The following is a 20,648-nucleotide window of genomic DNA, read 5'->3' on the forward strand; positions in this document are numbered from 1 at the left end:
TTTGCTTGCTTCAGGAGCTCTTCGCCCGTACACCTTTGCATTCACCGTATCTACAAGATTAGGAATTTGAAGTGCTTTGCGAGCGGTTTGCTTTGTTTTAGCCATATTTGTAGAATAAGTTAATCGACGATTACGCGATGAATCGGTTTTCGAAGAATTTTCCTCGGTGGAGGTGGAGTCGTTAATGGTGGAGGTGGAGAAGAGAAAGGGAGGAGAGGAAGATGAAGATGAAAAGATAAACTGATTTTCTCTTTGATTTAATTAGGGTATATAGATTAGGGATCTTAATTAGAGTAGTTAATTAGTGAAACTGATTTTCAATTAATGAAGGATAAAATAGTATATTCATATTGCGATATTTACACCCTGAAAGTTTTGGGGGACAAACAAAATTACATGCCCCCAATTAAACTAGGTTTTGTAACCAAGCTGCAGACTAACAGCTAGAACTGGTATAGTGGTATTATTAGGAGTCAAACAAGGTCGATGTTTCCCCAAGGTCGTAAATGAAGTGTCAGAAAATGACAGTAGTAATCTGGTCATGTTACCGTTGGCGTTGCCTTTGATTTTATAACTGAGAAGAAAAAGAATGTATTCCTTGCACAAAATAAAGACCATGAAACACCCACCTGTTCAAAATGTTAAGTTGACTATGGCCCTATAAATATATATACCCCATGCTTAGTTACTTGTCATCATCATTAATCCATAACCATTCCCAGTACTCAAAAACCACAATCAAATACTAATCATCTTCTAATATTATCCCATGGCTTCTTCTCTTGCTTCTTGTATTACTCAATTTTCACTTCTTCTTTTCTTCTTTATTTCCTTCTCCAATGCTCAATTACCTTCCTCTACTTCTCGACCAGCCTCTATAGTCTTCGAGCTAGACAGAGATCCATTAACCCTTCAGTATATGATCAAAATCAACCAAGGAACTCCTCGGGCAGACATAAAACTAACCCTTGATCTCGGCGGGAAGTTACCCTGGCTCCGTTGTCATAAAGGTTACATGTCATCATCGTATCGACCAGTCAAATGCAAGTCACCCCAATGTTCTCTGGCGAGCAAACCAGTCTCATGTGTATCTTGCAATGACACCAAGCTTAAAACCACGCAGTGCCATAACAACGCATGTCGCATTTACACAAGTAACCCGGTAACTCAATCTATCAGCAGTGGTGAGCTCATTTCTGATGTTGTGACCGTTAAATCTGAGGATGTGTACACTATAGATGACGGATACATAATAAGTCCAGATATGGAGTTCTCAAAGCCAGGTCCAATTGTTACGCCTCGTCGGTTTACATTCGGCTGTGCAACTGCTAGCAATGGTCTTAGGGGACTTGCTAAAGGTGCGGCAGGAGTGGCTGGTATCGGGCGCTCATCTGGTCTTTCCCTAGTTTCACAATTTTCAGCTGCGTTCGGATTGTCTCGCATATTTGCTCTGGAACTATATAGATCTAGTGGTACCATTTATTTTGGGGGTGGATTTTATGTTACTCTTAACTATATGATGGGTGTTATTTACAAAAGATGTTTAACATACACCCCCCTCTTGATTAACCAAAGAAGGCGTGAAGAATATTTCATTGATGTAAGATCGGTCATGATTCACAGTAAAACTGTACTAATATCCAAGAAATTGTTGTCCATTAACAAGGAAACTGGAGTTGGAGGAACGAAAATCGACATGCGGATTCCCTACACTATGCTGGAGACATCAATCTACAGGGCATTTGTTAAGGTTCATACTGAATGGGCTCAAGGCATGAATGTTTCCAGGGTTGCTTCGGTTGCGCCGTTTAGTGCCTGTTATAGCTCATCCACCATACCTTGGACAACAATTGGAAATCCTGAGCCACCAACTGTTGAATTAAACTTTCCGAAGAATGTATACTGGAATATCGTCAAGGATCTGGTCTGGGTTAATGATGGCGTACATTGTTTAGCATTTGTTGATGGAGGTTCAAATCCCACGACTTCCATTGTCATTGGTGCGCATCAGATGGGTTTCATAGAGTTTGATATTTCACGAGCAAGAGTAGGCTTTGAAGGACCACGGTGGATCACCTAGATTTTATATATTTATCATGTCATGTTATTGAGGTTGTGCATCATGCCATCTTACATTCTTACTAACCAAATTAATGGTATTTAACTACTCCTACTAAATATGTATTGCCAACAGATTTTATTAAGACCTGACGGCCATTTCATTGGCTCCGTTTTGAATAACCTGTCTGCTTTGCACTTGCTCTCTGAACTTATTACAGTAAATAACATCTTGCAGGATATTCTTGCATTCTGAAAAACATGCATTTTCACCAGTCATGGATTTGAATTTAGTTTTCCAATTCTAATTTTTGTAAGTTGTAATTTTTACGACTTACAAAAAGGATATCATTGGCTTGAGCCTGCCCTATTGTAGATCATGGGTTTAGGGCACCGCTTGTCCCAACTTTTTTTAACTTTTTAACATGCCAACAAAAAGGGAGGCTTACTATGCACTTTCACCCCACCTCTTGCTAACCCACGACCTCTTTCACAAGCTTGTCTAGCTGATAAGTTGACTACCCTGAAACTGTGCACACAATTATTTAACCGAACGAATGCAGTTGCTGTTCTTTGTACATATTAAAATGATGCACCACTTGTCCAAACACATCATAAAATACGATCTTAGCAACAGTTTGTGTGAGTCCCATGGAAACAAAACCTTGACCATCATGGTAGAAATTCAAACCTTCTTTCTCTTCGATAAAATCATTTTTCCACGCCTTTGAACCCCCTCCACTTGTTACAAATTCTATTCTCTCACCCCTGCGTCAATGTACATAAATCTCTCAGTTTTCTTTTTTACACCTTGCTTACAAGAGCATTATATAAATTTGTTCTAGTCCAGGGTAAAGATGATATATTCAAAGGCGAATAACAGCGTTGAAAAAGAAGAAGAAAAAACACTAATTTTTGTTTCCTTAGGTGTAAGTTGATTGTAAGTATAATCTAATAGTCTTACCTTTTTGTACAGGTGATGTGTTGTAAGCAATGATCATGCCCATTAACGTAAAGATCCACCTTATTTTCCTGAAAAATAATTCGCTGCAAAATCAGATAATAGTTCACTAAATAAAGTAAGCAAATGAATTTTTCTCGACTTTATTACCTCAAGAATTGGAATAAGTTGTTCTGCAAGTTCCTCGGTATCACGATGGTGTCCAGCACTTCTCAATGTATGATGGCCAACTACAATTTTCCACCTTGCATCCGTTTCTTTGAGAGCAATATCTACTTCCTAATGATAATATGATTATCAGCCCATTATTTTCAAATTAAACTTGTAAAAATAGAGAAAATAGCAATCAACTAGCAATTGACAGATTTCTGTACTTCTAGGTGTTTTGTGATGTATTTTCTTCGCGGTATCACGCCTCTCCAATCATATGTATGTTCTTTAGGTTCAGTGAAGTACTTTTCCACAAAAGGTGTTGTATCAACGAAGATAAAATCCACGATTTCTAAGAAAATTAACAAAACAAAGATTAATTTATACTTCGATCGACAGACTAATATCAGCGTTACTGGTTAGATTACTAAGAAGAAATTAGTAAAATTAATGTTACTGAAAATTGCTTATCACCTGCGTCTAGTACATATGATCTTAAGCAAAACCATCTGCTATCGCGTTGCCGAAGTAAAGGTGACAATTGTGCTTCTACATCACCTCTATAGTCGTGGTTCCCCAAAACTGAAACAATATTCAAAAGGTAGGTAACAATACACAAACAAGGAAGATTTGCATGTTGATTTAGTCTTGGAAAGATAATCACATACCGTTATACCACTGCTTTTGCAAGCTTGGAGCTGTATAGATGTTTACAAACGATTCTTGGAATGCAGGATCATCGACAGCCTTCAATCCATCGGTGTAGAAGTTATCCCCGGTAGAGATCACAAAATCTATGTCTAGCTTTTCCCCAATCCTCCCCATCTATTTTTCAACCCAACGAATATTCACATTTTTCTAATCAGTAAATTAAAGATTTACATAGCTTATGATTATCAAAACTGAATAAAAAACAAAGCTATAAGTTCAAGTCAAAATAAAAAATGGTTGCAAACTAAATGCATTCAAACAGTGCCTACCAGTAAAAGAGTAACCATGCTTCTGCCTGATCAACACTACATGCACCCTATGCTCTAACCCTAGAGAGGACATGACACATCTTTTTATGAACTAAACAAGGGGGAGGTATAAGATGGCCTGAATTGTGCTCAACAATCATTTGGCATGACGGGAAAGCCAGATGTGGCAAAGCATTCAGGAAAACAGTTCAAGATGCCGAGGCACCTACATCAAGGATGAGTGCAATATTTATTGTGATCCAATGCATGACAAAAACCTTGAAATTCTAAACAATAACAACTGCTCAAGTATTAGTACTTTTCTCAATAAAAACAGTACTGCAATCAGTGCAAGGTTTATTACGATACAATGTAAGACAAAAACCTTTAGTTTGGAAAGAGTAACACATGGCAAACCCAAGCTTGGTTTGTAAAACCAACATCTCTTCTTCTGTCCTGAAAGGAAACACGAGGACTTCCCAAGCGCTCACCCATCTTGGTACTGCCCTCGCCCTTTCCTCCGGAAATGGCTGGTTTTCAAACAAATGTACACGAGGACTTCCCAAGCAGTCACCCAACTTGGTACTGCTCTCGCCCTCTTTTGGTCTATCGCTGGCTTGCCACGCCTATCATGATCCTATTTTCACAGGGAACCCTCCTTTATCCTGGCTTAAAACAGGCTGTGCAGAAAAACTACACAGGCGGAGTTGTGAAACCAACATCTCTATCTCTATTATTTCTAGAAAAGCTAAATCTGCAATAGGTCTGATTTTTGCCGATAATCTAGAAAACTGCCGAAAAGCAAGGGGATACACTCCAAATGGAGAACATGGGTGAGCCTAGAAAAGGCAGAAGCTGAAGTGGTTTTCCAGCGGACAACAGAAATGAGCAACAACAGAGTTGAATTCGATAATGACCTCTTAACACTGGGTGCTGACAGAAATGTACGTGAAGGCAGTAAAAGAGAGTTTTTTCATACCTAAACTAAAGTACTAGTATCTCAAACAAAATCATTATTAAGTTCACACCAGATCGACATATTTCTCTCCCCTAATTCGTTATGTCACTCTTCATAACATAAGAGGCTGTATTAACTTTTTTATATGCACAATAAATCGTGACAGATTTTCCTTTAATCTAGTCTACTTGTAATAGTATGCACCTTTAGAGTTTATATTAACTAAAGAAAAGAAAAGAAGTAAACCAAAAAGTACAGAGAACCTCCTAACTTTTTGAATAGAGATTGATAAGAATATTCGACACAAATTCCCTACGACATTTTCGAGATAGATTTTTTTTCCTTCTATCAGACAATAGAAGATCTAGTCGAAGAAGGGTAGTTAAGGTGGTACCCAGCCTAGTACATGCAATCGAAACAAAAAGCATTAAGCCCGCTGAGTACGAATTCTAAAGTCTGTTTATCGAGAGAAAAAAAAAAAGTGTCTTCTCTCTGTATATGGATAGTACATTCTTAAAATAAACTTGCATGGTTTGTGTGTCGCCTACCTAATGAGACGATATTGGATTCGAAACACATTGCATTTAGAAACAAAGATATCAAGAAGAAAAAGAAAACGTCTTACTTGGGCTTAATAGTGCTTTTAAAATTCATTACACTTATGGTGATCCTCATAGATACTGTTAATTATAATATTTTAGCGTGATGAAGTTTTTGTAGTTGCTAAATTCTGAATGATCTAATTGGACAGTTTATAATAATTAACTGAAGAATCAAGCATTTTGGTGTAGAAATTATCACATACCTGATGAGCAACATGACACTGGTTATATGAACCTCTTCTTCCCCAATCTCCAACCACCAAGAAACTAAGTGAACCATCTTCCTTCATTGGATGTTTAAATCTCTGAAGCTCACCATAACTACTAGAGACTAGACATTAAGAAAATATGTGTGTTCAATAAGCAGAAAACCAGGTATGATGATAGAGTAGCCATGAACAAGTTACTAAGAACATCCATGACAAAGCTGGGACGGAAAGAAAGAAAGAAAGAAGAGGTAGAGAGAAAAATGAGTTAGCTGTCTTTGAAAGTACATTAAGCTGTGGGTCGATGAGGTAAAGAAGGCACAGTATATATAGATTGGACTGAATTTCAGTGAGAAAATTCAACTTAATGCTTGTGCACTCCGGAAAATGTCAACGAAACCAACCACTTTGATAAAACCTCATAAAGTTTACCTACATTATTATTTATTATCAGTAGTAGTAAATAAAACTTGCATATTATGTTGATTACATACGAAGTTAAAATTATGTTGCAAACATACAAAAGAATGCCGCATATATATCATGATAAGAACACATTGATCGAGCTTGTCTAGAAGCTGATCTAAATTCCAATTTGGACTAGAAGGGGCTCTATAAACATCTTGAAGGGGCTCTAGAAACATCTTGAAGGGGCTCTGAACTCTAGCTGAAAATGTATGACAAACCAATCTTTCCTGAGTTTGTTTGTGAATCAAAAGATCCAGGTTCTAAATACCTAAGCTCTCTAATCTAATCTCATACAATCATATACACAAACAATTAAGATACGCAACAACATATATAATTTGTTTGTTTTTGATTTAAGAAAAAGATATACCATAGTCTCTTTGAGGGCGAAGAATAGCTTGAGAAATCGTAGTTGAAGAAGGTTGATGTGCATCACCGATAATCATCTTCTGAATCTCTGTATCTGATTTCACATTTTGATTCTCATCAAATTTGTTTGGTACTTGAGAAGCTGATTTAGTCGACATTAATGTATCTCCTTTGAATGATTTCATAGTTGATCTTAGTAAAGATCTACATGCACTCAGTGATTGTCTTATTATTCTCACCATTTTCTTCTTCTTGCCTCAATTTTCTAAGAGCAACCACAGTCGTCGACCAAAACCAAAAATTTGGACCAGAAATCAACCACAGCGGAACGGAGTAAAGATCAAATACCAGACTAAAACAAAAAACCAAAGCATATTTGGTCTTTAGTTTGGTTTTGATGGAGCGTAATTTAAAATTACGTCTGACACCATGCATACGTACAGGGGTTAGTCCACGAGTGAGTTGGAGGAAGTTTAATGTATTTTGAATCTTGGGGATTTTGAGGGAGTGTAAGAGAGTATAGGGAGTTTGAGAGAATTTGGTGTGTTGAGTGTAGGGAGTTTGAGAGACTCTCCCAAAATCTCTACTTTTTTGAGAGATTTGGAGTGAAGCAAAAATACACTATAAACTCCCTAGAACTCTCAAAAAAAAAAAAAAAACTCCCTATCATTCTAATTTTTACCAGTAACAGGGAGTTTAAGAGTTTCTTTCAAACTCCCCCACGACTAACGGGGTTTTTTAGGGAGTTTGGGAGACTCTTCTAAACTCTCCCACGACTAACGGGGATTTTGAGAGACTCCCTCACGACTAACGGGAAAAAACACAACTACACCCAACTCCCCCAACTCCCTTGAGGACTAACACCCTGGTATAATTTACGTTTGAGGTGTGGCGTAAGTATAAAGTACGCCTGATGGTAGGGCGAAGATTATATTTACGTTTGAATAAAAAAAATTAAACAAGTATAAAGTGGAGCGAGAGTTTAAAGTGAGCCTGATTGGGCGAACATTTAAGTTGTGCTCCACCAAATTTTACTCGTGTACCGTAGCGTCGCACCACGGAGTAAACCAATTTTTTTTAGTTTTTTTTTGTTATACTCGCTCCACTGCAGTTGCTCTAAGAAATTCTCTCCTCCCTAGTCCCTCCCTCTCCTCCTTTCTCTCCTTAAAAGGCCAACCGGGTCAGTATAGGCCTTTGAAAACGTTATTTGGGCTTGAGCCTGCTTGTATTATTTATTGAGAAAACTACAGGGAGACCCATTTTTCAGTTTTTTTTCACTCTGAAACCTGTAGGGAAACGGTGGTTTCCTAGTTTAGGTTAAATTCTTAGTTTGAGTTAATTACCATATTAAGATGGGATACCTAAATTGACCATGGTTTCCTAGTATGAGTCGGTTTCCTAATCCAAGGAGGCCAAGACTTGGGAACCAAGTTTGCGACTCCTATATAAGGAGGTCTAGGCTAAGTGTTTTAGTCATGGAATCCTCAATGTAAATCTCATAGAGATGTGAGGGATTCATCCCACCTATTGAGGTGGTTATGTGAGATACCTAATGGTGGAAGGAGTACATCATTATGGTGCTTATGGAATGCTTATCAATGTTGGAAGATATATCGTTATGGAGTATTCATATGGAGATGTTGGTAAGTCGTCTTTTTGAGGAGAAGATCATCTTGGTGGTGCTGGATTAGATTATTGGTGTTGAGCTAAAGGCGTCCATGGTAATCTATATCAGGGTGTGCTGAGAAGATCATCTCGTTGTTATTGATAATGTGGTAAACGTTATCTCGTATGGGTGAAGGCACTACTTTGGATCTTATAGGGTGCTTGTGAGAGTTCTTGTGTTTAGTCACGTTGTGGTGAGTCGATAGATTGATTTAGGCAATCAGTTGTGTAATTCTCAGTGGTAATTCTATAATGAATAAAGAGGTCGTAACCGTTTGGTGGATGTAGACAATATTACACACATTGTGTATATTGTTGAACCACGTTAAATCCGTGAGTACTTTACTTCTTGTTGCTTTGTTTATGGCTTGCATCTGTGTGGTTCTCTTTTTATTCTTCTTATCCTAGATCGTACTGAGGTTCATGGAGCAATCCGAGAGATCAAGTGTTTCTTGTTAGCTAATATGTTTCCGCAAGATTAGCAAGTATATGGCTCTGAACCCCAACAATTGGTATCAGAGCTTTAGGTTAGATACCAATTTCCCCAACAATTGGTATCAGAGCTTTAGGCTGGATAGAAGGTTTGAAGAGAGAAGTTTTTTTTTTGGGTTTTCTGGATCAGCAGAAAATTTTGAAGACAAAGGATTTGGTTTCATCAAGTATGTGAGGATTTGATGTTATAGCTTCCGAAGATGCAGAGTTTGATGTTATCAAGTATGTGTAGGATTTGATTTCATCAATTTTGGGAACAAAGCAAAGTAAAGCGTACTTCTGAAGGAATGAGATTATATCAGGTGATCTGCATTCGATATGGTCAAGATATATGGTCTTGATATTTTGGTGCTCTATACTGGAGATTTGGCATTGATACTTATTGGAGCAGAAACCCTATGCATGGCTTCAAGTAAGTTTCTTTATCTCTATACTTCGTACTATATTCTTGTGAACTGTTTGAAAGACCTACGCAGATTTGGTTTTCAATTAATCGGTGTTTGCTTGGCAAGACACAAGAAGTCAAGAATATCGTAGTTGGGATACAAATATTGGTTTGTATGTTTTTGAAAGTAAAGAATATTAGCATGTCAAAGTCCCGAACCAACGGAAACAATAGTTTGGTTATCAATCGTCATCAATTAGATCATGTTGCTGATTTTGTTTAACATTAAGTTGAAGAATGTGAAGATGAATTCATACTCGTTCTGCCTTAGTTGTTTGTTACAATAAGGATTTGGGAAATCTCTTAGTAGGTTTCATTTTGGAAGTATTGACTGTTGGCCAGGATTTGATATGTTCCATAAGTGAAGAGTTTGATTTTAGTCTTAGTATTTGAAGCGTATGGCTACAAATAAGTTGTAGGACATGGATCGTTGGATGAGATGCGATATTGGTCGTGGTGGAGCTATGGTTTCTTATTATTGTATAAGATTCAGTTTGTCGACACAGTTTGTAGGGTTTGTTTGTCTGTGTTGAGTATGGCATTGTGTCGGGTAAAACAATGTTTTCTGGAGTTTTTCTCGTACTGTTTCCGATGTAGAAGCTAGATAGTTTGTGATCTTTTTGATTCTTGTCGATGACGTTCTGTCGAATAGTTGTTTTGTTATACACCATTTGAAGTTGATCGGGGCCAGTTGAAGTGCAAGACCGTTGTGAGAAACAGGTTGGTCTATTTGTGTGCGGATACGTTCCTACTTTGGTGAAGACCCGTTGTGAGGAATTAAAAAGGTATCGCTTGGACACTTCAATAGTTTAAAGAATAAAGATACAACACTACAATGTGTATGGTGGTATGGTTGCGAGCTAGCGCATATTACTTAGGAGAAAACACGGTGCATGAATTTGACAGGGATACAATTTCTGCGTGTTTTTCCGTCAACCTTTATTATCCATTGGCTATTTGATTTCCTGATGATCAGTGTTAGACTTTCTGTTGGAGAGAGCTACATTATAGCAATGATAATATTTGGGGGTTTGCTCGTCTGCTACAGTTATTGAAATTAATTTCAATTAGTGACAGAGCCTGTAGAGATGAAGGTAAAGATTTCTTTTGAGAAATTTGGTTTAGCAACGATATAGTTTCCGTCAAGTTATTTTCTCTACATTGTTTGAGAAGATAAACACAACAACGTCTTGAATTGCTTGGAGCTTCAGGAAGTTACCAAAGGTTTCAGATTATGGTTGGGTGTGATTGGGTCTTTGTGTGAGGACGGATTATCATATTTCAAACGTTGGTGTACGTTTGGAGCAAGATTGGGAAAGGGATATGCACAAGGCAGCATGTGTGACTTTATGTGTTGTTACGACGGTAATAATGAATTCTTCGACGATGGTCACAGTTATACCCGAGTCCAAATTATGTTGTGGTTTGACTGTCGCGAAGTCAGAACTACATGCTTGCTAAGAAATTGATAAAAGACTATCTTGGCAATTATGTTAAAGCCCGTAAAAAGGACATTGTTGTCAAAGCCCGTATAGGTTGCTGAAGTGGTGAAGATGATTGGTGTGTCAGATGTCGAAGTCTCTGTGAAGCTATACACGTGTTTGGTATGTACGCATTGGTCGAAGATATGATGAGCTTTTTGAATGAGTAAAACTCAATTGGGGAAATATGGTTGTAGAGTCATGATCCAATCGGAGATAGTCTCGTAAAGCAAGATTTATAAGAGATGAACTCGATATTGGTACGCAGTGGCAATGATCCATCGATTGGTGGTATTTGGTGCGCAGTTAGAGTCATGCTCAATATGCTTTGGTACATACAAGATGGTTAGTTTCTTGGAAGCTAACATTGAGTCTGGTTTTTTGTAAACTAACCTGAAGTATCTCGTTAACTCGCTTTGGAGGACATGCTCGTGGAAAGGAGTAAGTGTGTGATTAGTTGTTTAAAGAATCAATTGAATTGGATGGAGTTTAGAGACAAAAAATGAACATTGTGGTTCTGCTAAGGTAATGCTTAGGCAGACGCATGGAGGCTACTATGGTAGTTTCATTTGGTGATCGAGTAGTTATGGATGTCATCCCTATGGGTATGGTGTGCAACTTGGAGTTAGTGGCTTAAGTGTAGAGGAACATTAACTCAGGTGTATCAAGGAAAGCCAAGACGAAGCTTTGTTCGTAGTATGGAGCAAGTTCGGAGGTGGCGAAGGCTCAAGGGCACATAATGACCGTAACTAAGTTCGATGGAAGCATATGGATAATAATGTTATATGGTCTGATTGAGTTGGCATGCAATACACCTAGAATGATGCCAATCAATGTGCAGTTGTGAACATAAAGGAGTAAGGTATGTTTTCTCGAGATGTTGCATAACGGATGATCATATGATGTTGATTTGTTGAGATGGTCAGATTTTTCACCGTTGTGGAGATTGTACAATCACTAATAGGTTGGATTGTTAAGTCTAAGTTGGTGACGTTCAAGTTTGGTTTGCTCTCTTCTGGTGGAGGTTCTATGGAACAATTTTGGTGAACTACATTTTCGGTTTGATTCCTATTGAGGATATGTAGGCAACCAGTGATGGTGCAATCGATGTTCAGAAGATGGAGGGATAACTAGTTGATCGTCTCATGCATGAATGCATGATCCGAGGTGGAGAATTGTAGGGAAACGGTGGTTTCCTAGTTTAAGTTAAATTCTTAGTTTGATTTAATTACCATATTAAGATGGGATACCTAAATTGACCATGGTTTCCTAGTATGAGTCGGTTTCCTAATCTAAGGAGGCCAAGACTTGGGAACCAAGTTTGTGACTCCTATATAAGGAGGTCTAAGCTAAGTGTTCTAGTCATGGAATCCTCAATGTAAATCTCATAGAGATGTGAGGGATTCATCTCACCTATTGAGGTGGTTATGTGAGATACCTAATGATGGAAGGAGTACATCATTATGGTGTTTATGGATGCTTATCGATGTTGGAAGATATGTCGTTATGGAGTATTCATATGGAGATGTTGGTAAGACGTATTGTTGAGGAGAAGATCATCTTGGTGGTGCTGGATTAGATTATTGGTGTTGAGCTAAAGGCGTCCATGGTAATCTATATCAGGGTGTGCAGAGAAGATCATCTCGTTGTTATTGATAATGTGGTAAACGTTATCTCGTATGGGTGAAGACACTACTTTGGATCTTATAGGGTGCTTGTGAGAGTTCTTGTGTTCGTTCATGTTGTGGTGGATCGATAGATTGATTTAGTCAATCAGTTGTGTAATTCTCAGTGGTAATTCTATAATGAACAAAGAGGTCGTAGCCGTTTGGTGGATGTAGATAATATTACACACATTGTGTATATTGTTGAACCACGTTAAATCCGTGAGTACTTTACTTTTTGTTGCTTTGTTTATGGCTTGCATCTCTGTGGTTCTCTTTTTATTATTCTTATCCTAGATCTTAGTGAGGTTCATGGAGCAATACGAGAGATCAAGTGTTTCTTGTTAGCTAATATATTTCCGCAAGATTAGCAAGTAGATGGCTCTGAACCCCAACAAAACCCACGGGCGGAGAAGTTCACGCGCGCCCCCAATTTTTACTGGCGAGATTGGGGTATACCCAGATTAATTGGGGTATACCTAATGAGACAAAAGCTACGTCATTTTGAAATAAAAGAAGCCACCCCTTAACCTTGTATTTTATAAATGACTAATATGCCCTTGTTTAATTAACACTAAAAATTCTGATTAGGTTAATTAATTGAGTTTAGATTAAAATTTTCAAATTATGAATTCAGTATATTAAACCTTTAATCCGTCTTATGAGTTCGATTTAGATCAAAAAATTTAGATTTGAAAATATGAACGGTCGGCAAGGTCCAGGTTTGAATAAGGTGTCGGCTATGTTACGCCGGCATTTTCCTTGGATGAGGAACACGCCGACCCTTTATTGGCCGGAAGGGTCTTTGAATGTAGATTATGCCGACTTTCTTGGGGCAGCAATCTTACGGTCGGCATGTAAATATTTCCTACAATGCCGGCTATCATATAGTCGGCATGCACATAATTTATAACACTGTCGGCTGACCTGTAGCCGGCATGTTAAGGATTTATAACCTTGCCGACCTGTACTTATACCAAACAGAAAACAAAATATGGGAAGATGTAATTCACTTTATTCATGCAATTTTGGTTACTACATTGATTGAAACATGAAAACGAATGCACTTAGCATGTGCATCAAGTCTTTGAACCCCTAGGAGACCCTAGTGGACGAGTTATAGTCTCGTGAGGGTTTACATAGAGGTCTACCCACAAAACCTATACGAAAACTTCTAAAGCCATCAATCTTCCTCCTCCGAAGACGATACAACATCCAAGTAGTCCGGGTTATCCTCCGGGATTCTTTCTGCCAAGAAGTGATAGCTTGCATCGAAAGTGAATGCTTCCCCCTTTTCCTCCAAGTAGCGCGCTTTCACGACTTCGTGCTACAAAAACAAACTTACATTTGTTAGTGGTGTTTCATTAGAAGATAAAACAACATGGGTTACATAAAACAAACCACAAAAATACTCACAAATTGTGCAATGGACAAGGTGAAGGGGCGAGTGTTAAACATCCGAGGTTGGAGAGCTAAAAAAGCAAGTATCGCGTTTTCGATTACTAGGTGCCTCTCATGGACTTGTTGAACACTTCTTGCATTAGGATTCCCAAACTCTTGGATAAATTTGTTGTGTACCCTAGCCCAAAAGATTGTGGAATCCACCATTTCAGAGGATTGACGTCTAAGTCGTTTTTCCGCATACCAAGCTTTGGTGATTGCCAAATCTTCATTAGAATCAAATGAAGTCATTGTTATATGTAGAGAGCTATTGGGTGAGTTAGATGGAGTGTATGATGATATGAGCTTTGGAGAGTATATGCAAATAGTTGTGTGTTGTTTTATGGAGATAAGTAGTGTATTTATAGGATGGTTCCCATCCGGCGGACTAAGAGCTTTCATAGCTTTCTTCTTTTCTTTTTCCAACCTGAACAAGAAAAATTAAAAAATTACAGGTCGGCAGGGTCGACATATATAACCTATCCGGTGGAACAATGGCCGGAAGGTTCGATATCTAAATTACATGCCGGCTAAAGAGCAGCCGTCAGGGTAGCATTCAATAACCTGCCGGCTTATAACAAATATACTACACAGGAGATACAAAGATTTTCCACATTACAGGTCGGCAAGGTCCATTACCCAAACATTGTCGGCTAACAAAGAGCCGACATGGTTTTATCCAAATACCATTCCGGTTTTAAATTCAAGGCATCAGGAACCAATGTTTTCAAAACAAGTTATAACATGCCGGTAGGGTAAAAAATTATAACATGCTGGCTTCATTAAACAAAAACTGTTGCCGGCAAGGTTGTAGGTTGAATAACTTGCCGACCCTATGGAAGCAGTTACAGATATTCAACATCCGGCAAGATATTCAACAGCCGGTAAGATATTCAACCTAAGAGCTTGCCGGCCAAACCCTAACTATGAAAAGCCGACAAGGTCGATAACATAATACCTTGCCGGCGACAATAACTGAAAATCAAAGAATCGATTTTTCTGACCTAATTTCACATGCAAACATCAAATAGAAGTACTAGAGTGAGTTTAAGTAAACCCTTACTTTCTTAAGCGCACCATTTCTCGTGTTTCAGCGGCTGCGAATTCTCCTTCTTCGACGGGTTTTTTCTTCACTTTCTTTTGAACCAAACTTGCAATTCCAGGGTTATTCTCATTGAGTTTTCGATTAGCGTCTTTCATACGAGTTCCCTTCCGCCGTGGTGGATCCATTGATGAAGATTAATCGGAGTTTTCGAATCGACGATTTCAATGAATTAATCGACGAGTTTTGATTGTGGTGGGAGTGATGGAGCCGGTATGGTTGTGGAGGAGAAGAAGAAGAGAAGAAGAATATGAAATGAAAAGATTAAAACTGATTTAGGGTAATAGGTTTTTAAAGGGTAAGGGTAGTTTTGTAACTTACCCATTAAGACTCCCCCTAAAACCCTTAAAAGGAGTCCCTTTAAAATTGGATATACCCCAATTAATCTGGGTATACCCCAATCAAGCCAGGCAATTTTTGGGTAAAAATTATTCCAAAACCCATATTTCTAAAATTATCATTCTCGTGAGGTGACAGAGAAATACAAGCGAAAACAAAAGAGAAGATTTGTTGTTCTTTCATCGATTTTTCAGTTTACGAGAGGCGAGTAGAGAGAAGGGACATAATATTTTGGGATTAATTGGTTCGTGGAAGTTACTCTCATCACTCTTCTTGTAAGTTTCCCCAAATCTTAATTTTGATTTTTTGTTTTTAAAGGAGAAATCATAATTTTCAAATCAAATTTTATGATTAGATTCGATTACGGATCGAATCGAGCAAACCCATAGCTTTTTAGTAGGTATTTTTGGTGAAGTTTCAGTTGTATTAAAAAAATTGTGTGTATACTATAAACCCTAGCTTTTATCAGGGTCTTTGTGTGTCGTGCAATTTGTTTCTGGAATAGCACTATAAACAGCCCCAAATCCTCTTGATGATAATCTTTCAAAGCTTCTTCTTAGTGTTCAACTCAAGAAAACAATTCAGAATACCCTGTGCAATAAAAATATAATAAAATTATGAGCCTAAAATCTAAATCTAACATATTATGAGGAGTACACCAGCTATTACACCATTGAATCAGCCAGTTTTATTCCTCTTTAGGTGAGCTCTGGATCGTTCATAGAGACAGCAGTGGCTGCTGATTTGATCCAGCTAAGACAACAATCAGATTTCTTGTGTAAGTTCTCCAAACATACATTTTAGCTTCTCATGCTGCTTTTCATATTATGAAGCGTAATTTCTATTTTTCAGCTATTCTTTACAGCAAAAGTTAAAAGCTCTCTATACACAAATATAAAGGTGAGAGTGCAGATTATACTTATTGACATTTTGTTTCAAGTTCATCATGTTTTTTCACCTATAACATATGTTATAATTGTTTCTTTTCTGGTTAATTATAGGCAAATCCAGAGCTCATTCCATCTTTATTAACTCTAGCACTTAATGATGCAATGACTTATAGCCCCCGAAACATAAATTTGATACAAACTTTTAATGTACTAATGGCTTCTTACAGATTGAATAGATGCATTTGATCAAATATGTAGGCAACAAAATCTGGAGGATCCAATGGGAAAATAACATGTCACCCTACTACTAATTATATGCTGATGGTGTTTTTCTTTCTCTTTGGGATATGAGCTTTACTCTGTCAGACTACCTAAGCTATCAAAAGAGAAGAAATATATGCACAAATGTCCGGAAACAAAGGCTTTACCATATTAGAACTGGTACTTTCTGTGGGAGGGATGGCGAGGAACCTAAGTAGATGAACATAATTGTGCCAAATTAGTAGTTGTGGCTTCAATCCGAGGCTACAACAATTATTGTTTCTAATATTGCTGATGAAGAGCTGCTAATACGGATCCGAGAAAAGATTCTTTTTTTAGAGGTTGATTGTTCTACTTTCTATCATATGCAGTTGTATGGGTGTTGGTGTTTGGTCATAATAGTTGAATAATCTGTTATGTAGCTACGAGAATAGTTGCATAACCTGTTATGCATCTACGAAAGTTGTTGCGTAACTTGTTATGCAGTCCAAAAAATGATCGCATAACACGTTATGCAACAACTTTTTTGTCACTATTAAAACCAACAAAAACAAAGACTGCATAACTTGTTATGCACCTACAATAATATCTGCATAACATGTTATGCAGTCGCGAAAATGGATGCATAACCTGTTATGCATCCGAAAATATGATGCATCATCGAGAAAATTGTTATACAATCTTTTATGCATCGAGAAAATAGATGCATAACGCATTATGCATCGAGTTTTTATGTACGCACTAATACAATGGCTACATAACTTGTTATAGATGCATAACATTGGAGAAAATGGTTGCATAATTCGTTATGCGACTGCAGAATGTGTTATGCATCTTTTTTGGTGGCTGCATAATGGTTATGTATTAAGTTTTCGAAATTTTTGCCTAAAATGATAATTGCCTCCGATTTTTTCGTGAAAAACTAAAATTTGATATTCTTGTTTATACTCGTTGCATAGCTCTCTTTAAAAGATTTCCAATGATATAAAATTTGTAAAATTCCAAGGCGCAGATTTTTAGATATGTTATATCCAAGTTGCGTTGCCAATTATACCCTCGATGCATAACCCGTTATGCAGACATTTTTAATAATTTCATATAATTATGAGTGTCACGGATCTAAAAATTAATTGTGGGTCTGACAATGAGAATATTATTTTTTGGGCCTGCCCCTGAGTTTCCCTTATTTCTTTCTTTCTTTCTTTCACTGTCTTTTGTACTTCAGTCTCAGAGAAAGGCAAACTTCCTTGAATGCTTCACCACCACCACCACCACCACCACCACCACCACCACCGTAGAAGGGTTTAATCGTTGGCGGCGACCAGGTAGGTTTCTTTACCCTTAAATCTTTCTGGAGTTATATCTTATGACCTCGAGATTTATCTCTGTTAACTTATTAAATAGTTAGCGTTAGCTCTTTGAATTGGAACTTGGCTTGGAAAGGTATGCAGTGGGTATGTTTGTTGAGTTATACTGGAAGTTAGGTGTTTTTTTTTGTTGTTGTTATATTTTCTGGCTTGCTTACTTTTAGCTTGATTGTATATTCATTCTACTAAGAATCAGTACCATTATCATCTTTATGTTGTTATGTTAAAATCATGATTAGGAACCCTAAAGTAAAGATTTGAATTATACTATAAGCATCCTAGTTTGAACCAGAACTAAATCCTAACATTCCAGCCACAGGGTCTGAACCATGGGACCAGCCTCTTGTGACTTGCTTTGGCATTATTTTAGGGTTTACACTTTGAGTATGTAAAATGCACATCAGTTGTTTGATCAAAGTTTCCTGTAGATAGATGCTGAATATTAGAGTGGGTGTAGCTCTTTTCTGTGGGTTATAGTTGTAGTAGTACTATACATCCGAACTGGAATGTCATAACGTTTTACATCGAATATATCAATCATGAATGATGTTAAATATGTGTGGAGAGAAGTTTAGTCCTTATTTTAGTACTAATGCTTTTAACATTAAGGTGTTGTGTGTTGGGTTGCCATCTTTGATGACTGTCTATTCAAACCATTATTAATATGAGTTTTATTACACAGATACCGATAAGAAATGGTAGGGCGCTCACCTTAAGTTGTGGTTTTGACCTAAGAGTGAGTGCACAACTGCAGACTCATTGAATGTTGAGCTCCTTGGTCATCTTTGAAAATTAAAATGTGGGGACTCTTATACATAATGCATCAAAAACTCTTTGAGCTGTATATTAACTCTGTATTCCATATGTTAAGATGTATATTATTCATCTTTTTGCGTCATTGCTGATTACTTCTGAAGACTGATAAAACACCGCCTACCTGCAGGTGATAAAGGATCTAAGTAATTATCGTTTGAGTCGCCAATTCGTGTTTGACGATGAAAGTGTAAGTCAATACCATCATCCCATAACTCTGAATAGCTTAGTTTTGACGTAGTGCTAAATTTTGTTATTCTTAGTTTTTACTGTTTATTTATTGGCACGTCATCTTGTGTAGGAAAAAAGCTAATGCTGGCGCACTTACCAATTTGGAAGTGCTCAACTTTCTACGAGCTAGAGGAGCATCAACAGATCCCACACGAGTAATTGCTCCTGTTTCTCCTTCTGAGTACCAGGTAAGACCCGACACATTCCGATGATGTGGGCTGAAATTCTACATAATAGAGTAAGGAGCGCTCATATTCATTCAATGTTTTTTAGGTTTATGATTATTTGGTTGAAACTGCTGCTTGTAATCAAACACAAGAGAATATCAATGAGTTCTTGAAGAGCTGTGAGAAGTATAAACTTGCGAAAGCAGAGAAGCTCAACATCATTAACATTAGGCCATCAACTCAAGTTGAAATTGACCCGGTAATATATACTTCCAAAATCCTTTTTCAGTTCCTAGTACTGTATATGTTTATAAATCATTTTATTGTCTGTTGCACACTCTTCTTTATGTATTAGCATGCCATATATGTAATCATACTTGTTTTGCTTTTCCTTTGTATTGAATAAGTAAGGCTTTTAGAATTCTATCTTGTGCATTCTGTAACTGCTAGAGCTTGATATAGACAGAAATAAATGAATAGAACTTCTTATGATCTGTTTTCAGTTTTAATTGTTTCAAGATTCATGGGCGCATCTTAGGAATTTCTGCGCAGACACTCGAACGCCTTCCAAATGTGTCTGAAATCTTGTTTCTTAGTTAGGCAATGCTTTAAAGTTAGCCTATTATTTGAATCCATGTTAACCGTTGTATACTCTTGACAGCTTCACCAGTCCTGGGGTCTTTATATCATTTGAAATTTGACCTAGTAAGCATGATTGTCTGGACCCTTTTTTTTTTTTGGACACATTGTCTGGACCCTTGCATATTAATGAAATTGGCAAAAAATGAGACATCAGTGGTAGCGTGGAAACATAGTTTATGGCGTCTCAATTTCGGAATCGTTTTACCTCAGCAATCAGCATGTGTAGGCTAAACATATGTTATACATTCTGATTAAATTAAATACCTTAAAACTTCCCAGATGCTTCGGTCCACTTCTTTTGGCTTCTTCGAGTATTATAGACTGTGGTAAGATGTTTTCTATTGGAAATCATAGACTTATTATCTTCTCCTTTTACTGTGTCCATGTGAGCAGATTATTGAAGAGTGTCAGAATCGCTTGAAAGATGAACAAGTCGAAGAGTTGGTGGAGCTGATAGCAAACTTATTTCCTCCACCACCAAAGCCTGAAGGTGCAGATGAGGGTGAAGTAGGAATTTCTGATGTTTTGCCAATGGAAGAAGGTACAGATAATGTTGAAGGAGCTCCAGATGAGGCTAAAGAAGTAGCAGATGGATCAGATGAGGATGAAGAAGGATTTTCCGACGGCTTTCAACCGGAAGATACAGATGAGGATATAGAAGGAACTACAGATGGTTTAACGCTAGATGATACAGATAAGGGTAAATAAACAATTCCAGATGGGTCAACAGTAGAGAAAGAAAATTAAGGTTTCACAAAAATGAGTCAATAACATGTTCATTACCTATAATTGCACACAAAAATGTAACTCTTAACCATTTATTATTATCTATTTACACTTTTGGTGCTTCATCTTACAAAACCACATTGTTGTACTTTGCACATACACAAATCCTGCTTATCACCTAATGAAATCGTC

The 20,648-nt window shown here is 37.5% G+C and overlaps 3 protein-coding genes across 7 annotated transcripts; 2 read left to right on the plus strand and 1 right to left on the minus strand.

Annotated features, from left to right (window-relative positions):
- Positions 1-769: 769 nt before the first annotated feature.
- On the plus strand, positions 770-2,080 carry LOC113315787 (basic 7S globulin-like). Its single transcript, XM_026564038.1, has one exon. The coding sequence runs from the start codon at positions 770-772 to the stop codon at positions 2,078-2,080; it is 1,311 nt and encodes a 436-aa protein (XP_026419823.1).
- Positions 2,081-2,210: 130 nt separating this feature from the next.
- On the minus strand, positions 2,211-7,049 carry LOC113317155 (purple acid phosphatase 3-like). 3 transcript variants are annotated; one of them, XM_026565282.1, is made up of 9 exons: positions 6,733-7,049; positions 6,183-6,326; positions 5,892-6,019; positions 3,838-3,994; positions 3,644-3,751; positions 3,394-3,521; positions 3,170-3,298; positions 3,023-3,090; positions 2,211-2,826 (listed from the first exon to the last, which is right to left on the minus strand). In XM_026565282.1, exons 3-9 carry the CDS (start codon positions 5,976-5,978, stop codon positions 2,604-2,606), a joined length of 900 nt encoding a protein of 299 aa, XP_026421067.1. In that variant the 5' UTR covers positions 5,979-6,019; positions 6,183-6,326; positions 6,733-7,049; the 3' UTR covers positions 2,211-2,603. The 3 variants fall into 3 exon arrangements, with proteins under 3 accessions (XP_026421067.1, XP_026421065.1, XP_026421066.1); XM_026565280.1 differs by lacking the exon at positions 6,183-6,326; XM_026565281.1 differs by having other exon boundaries at positions 5,892-6,326.
- A 10,672-nt stretch (positions 7,050-17,721) lies between these two features.
- LOC113318859 (DNA-directed RNA polymerase III subunit rpc9-like) lies at positions 17,722-20,591 on the plus strand. Of its 3 annotated transcripts, none has more exons than XM_026567133.1 (5): positions 17,722-17,835; positions 18,821-18,880; positions 18,992-19,109; positions 19,195-19,347; positions 20,124-20,591. In XM_026567133.1, exons 2-5 carry the CDS (start codon positions 18,873-18,875, stop codon positions 20,436-20,438), a joined length of 594 nt encoding a protein of 197 aa, XP_026422918.1. In that variant the 5' UTR covers positions 17,722-17,835; positions 18,821-18,872; the 3' UTR covers positions 20,439-20,591. The 3 variants fall into 3 exon arrangements, with proteins under 3 accessions (XP_026422918.1, XP_026422919.1, XP_026422920.1); XM_026567134.1 differs by lacking the exon at positions 17,722-17,835 and adding an exon at positions 18,563-18,676; XM_026567135.1 differs by lacking the exon at positions 17,722-17,835 and adding an exon at positions 18,589-18,613.
- Positions 20,592-20,648: the final 57 nt, after the last annotated feature.

Source organism: Papaver somniferum, chromosome 10 (assembly GCF_003573695.1).
Source record: "Papaver somniferum cultivar HN1 chromosome 10, ASM357369v1, whole genome shotgun sequence".
Taxonomy (NCBI): Eukaryota; Viridiplantae; Streptophyta; class Magnoliopsida; order Ranunculales; family Papaveraceae; genus Papaver; species Papaver somniferum.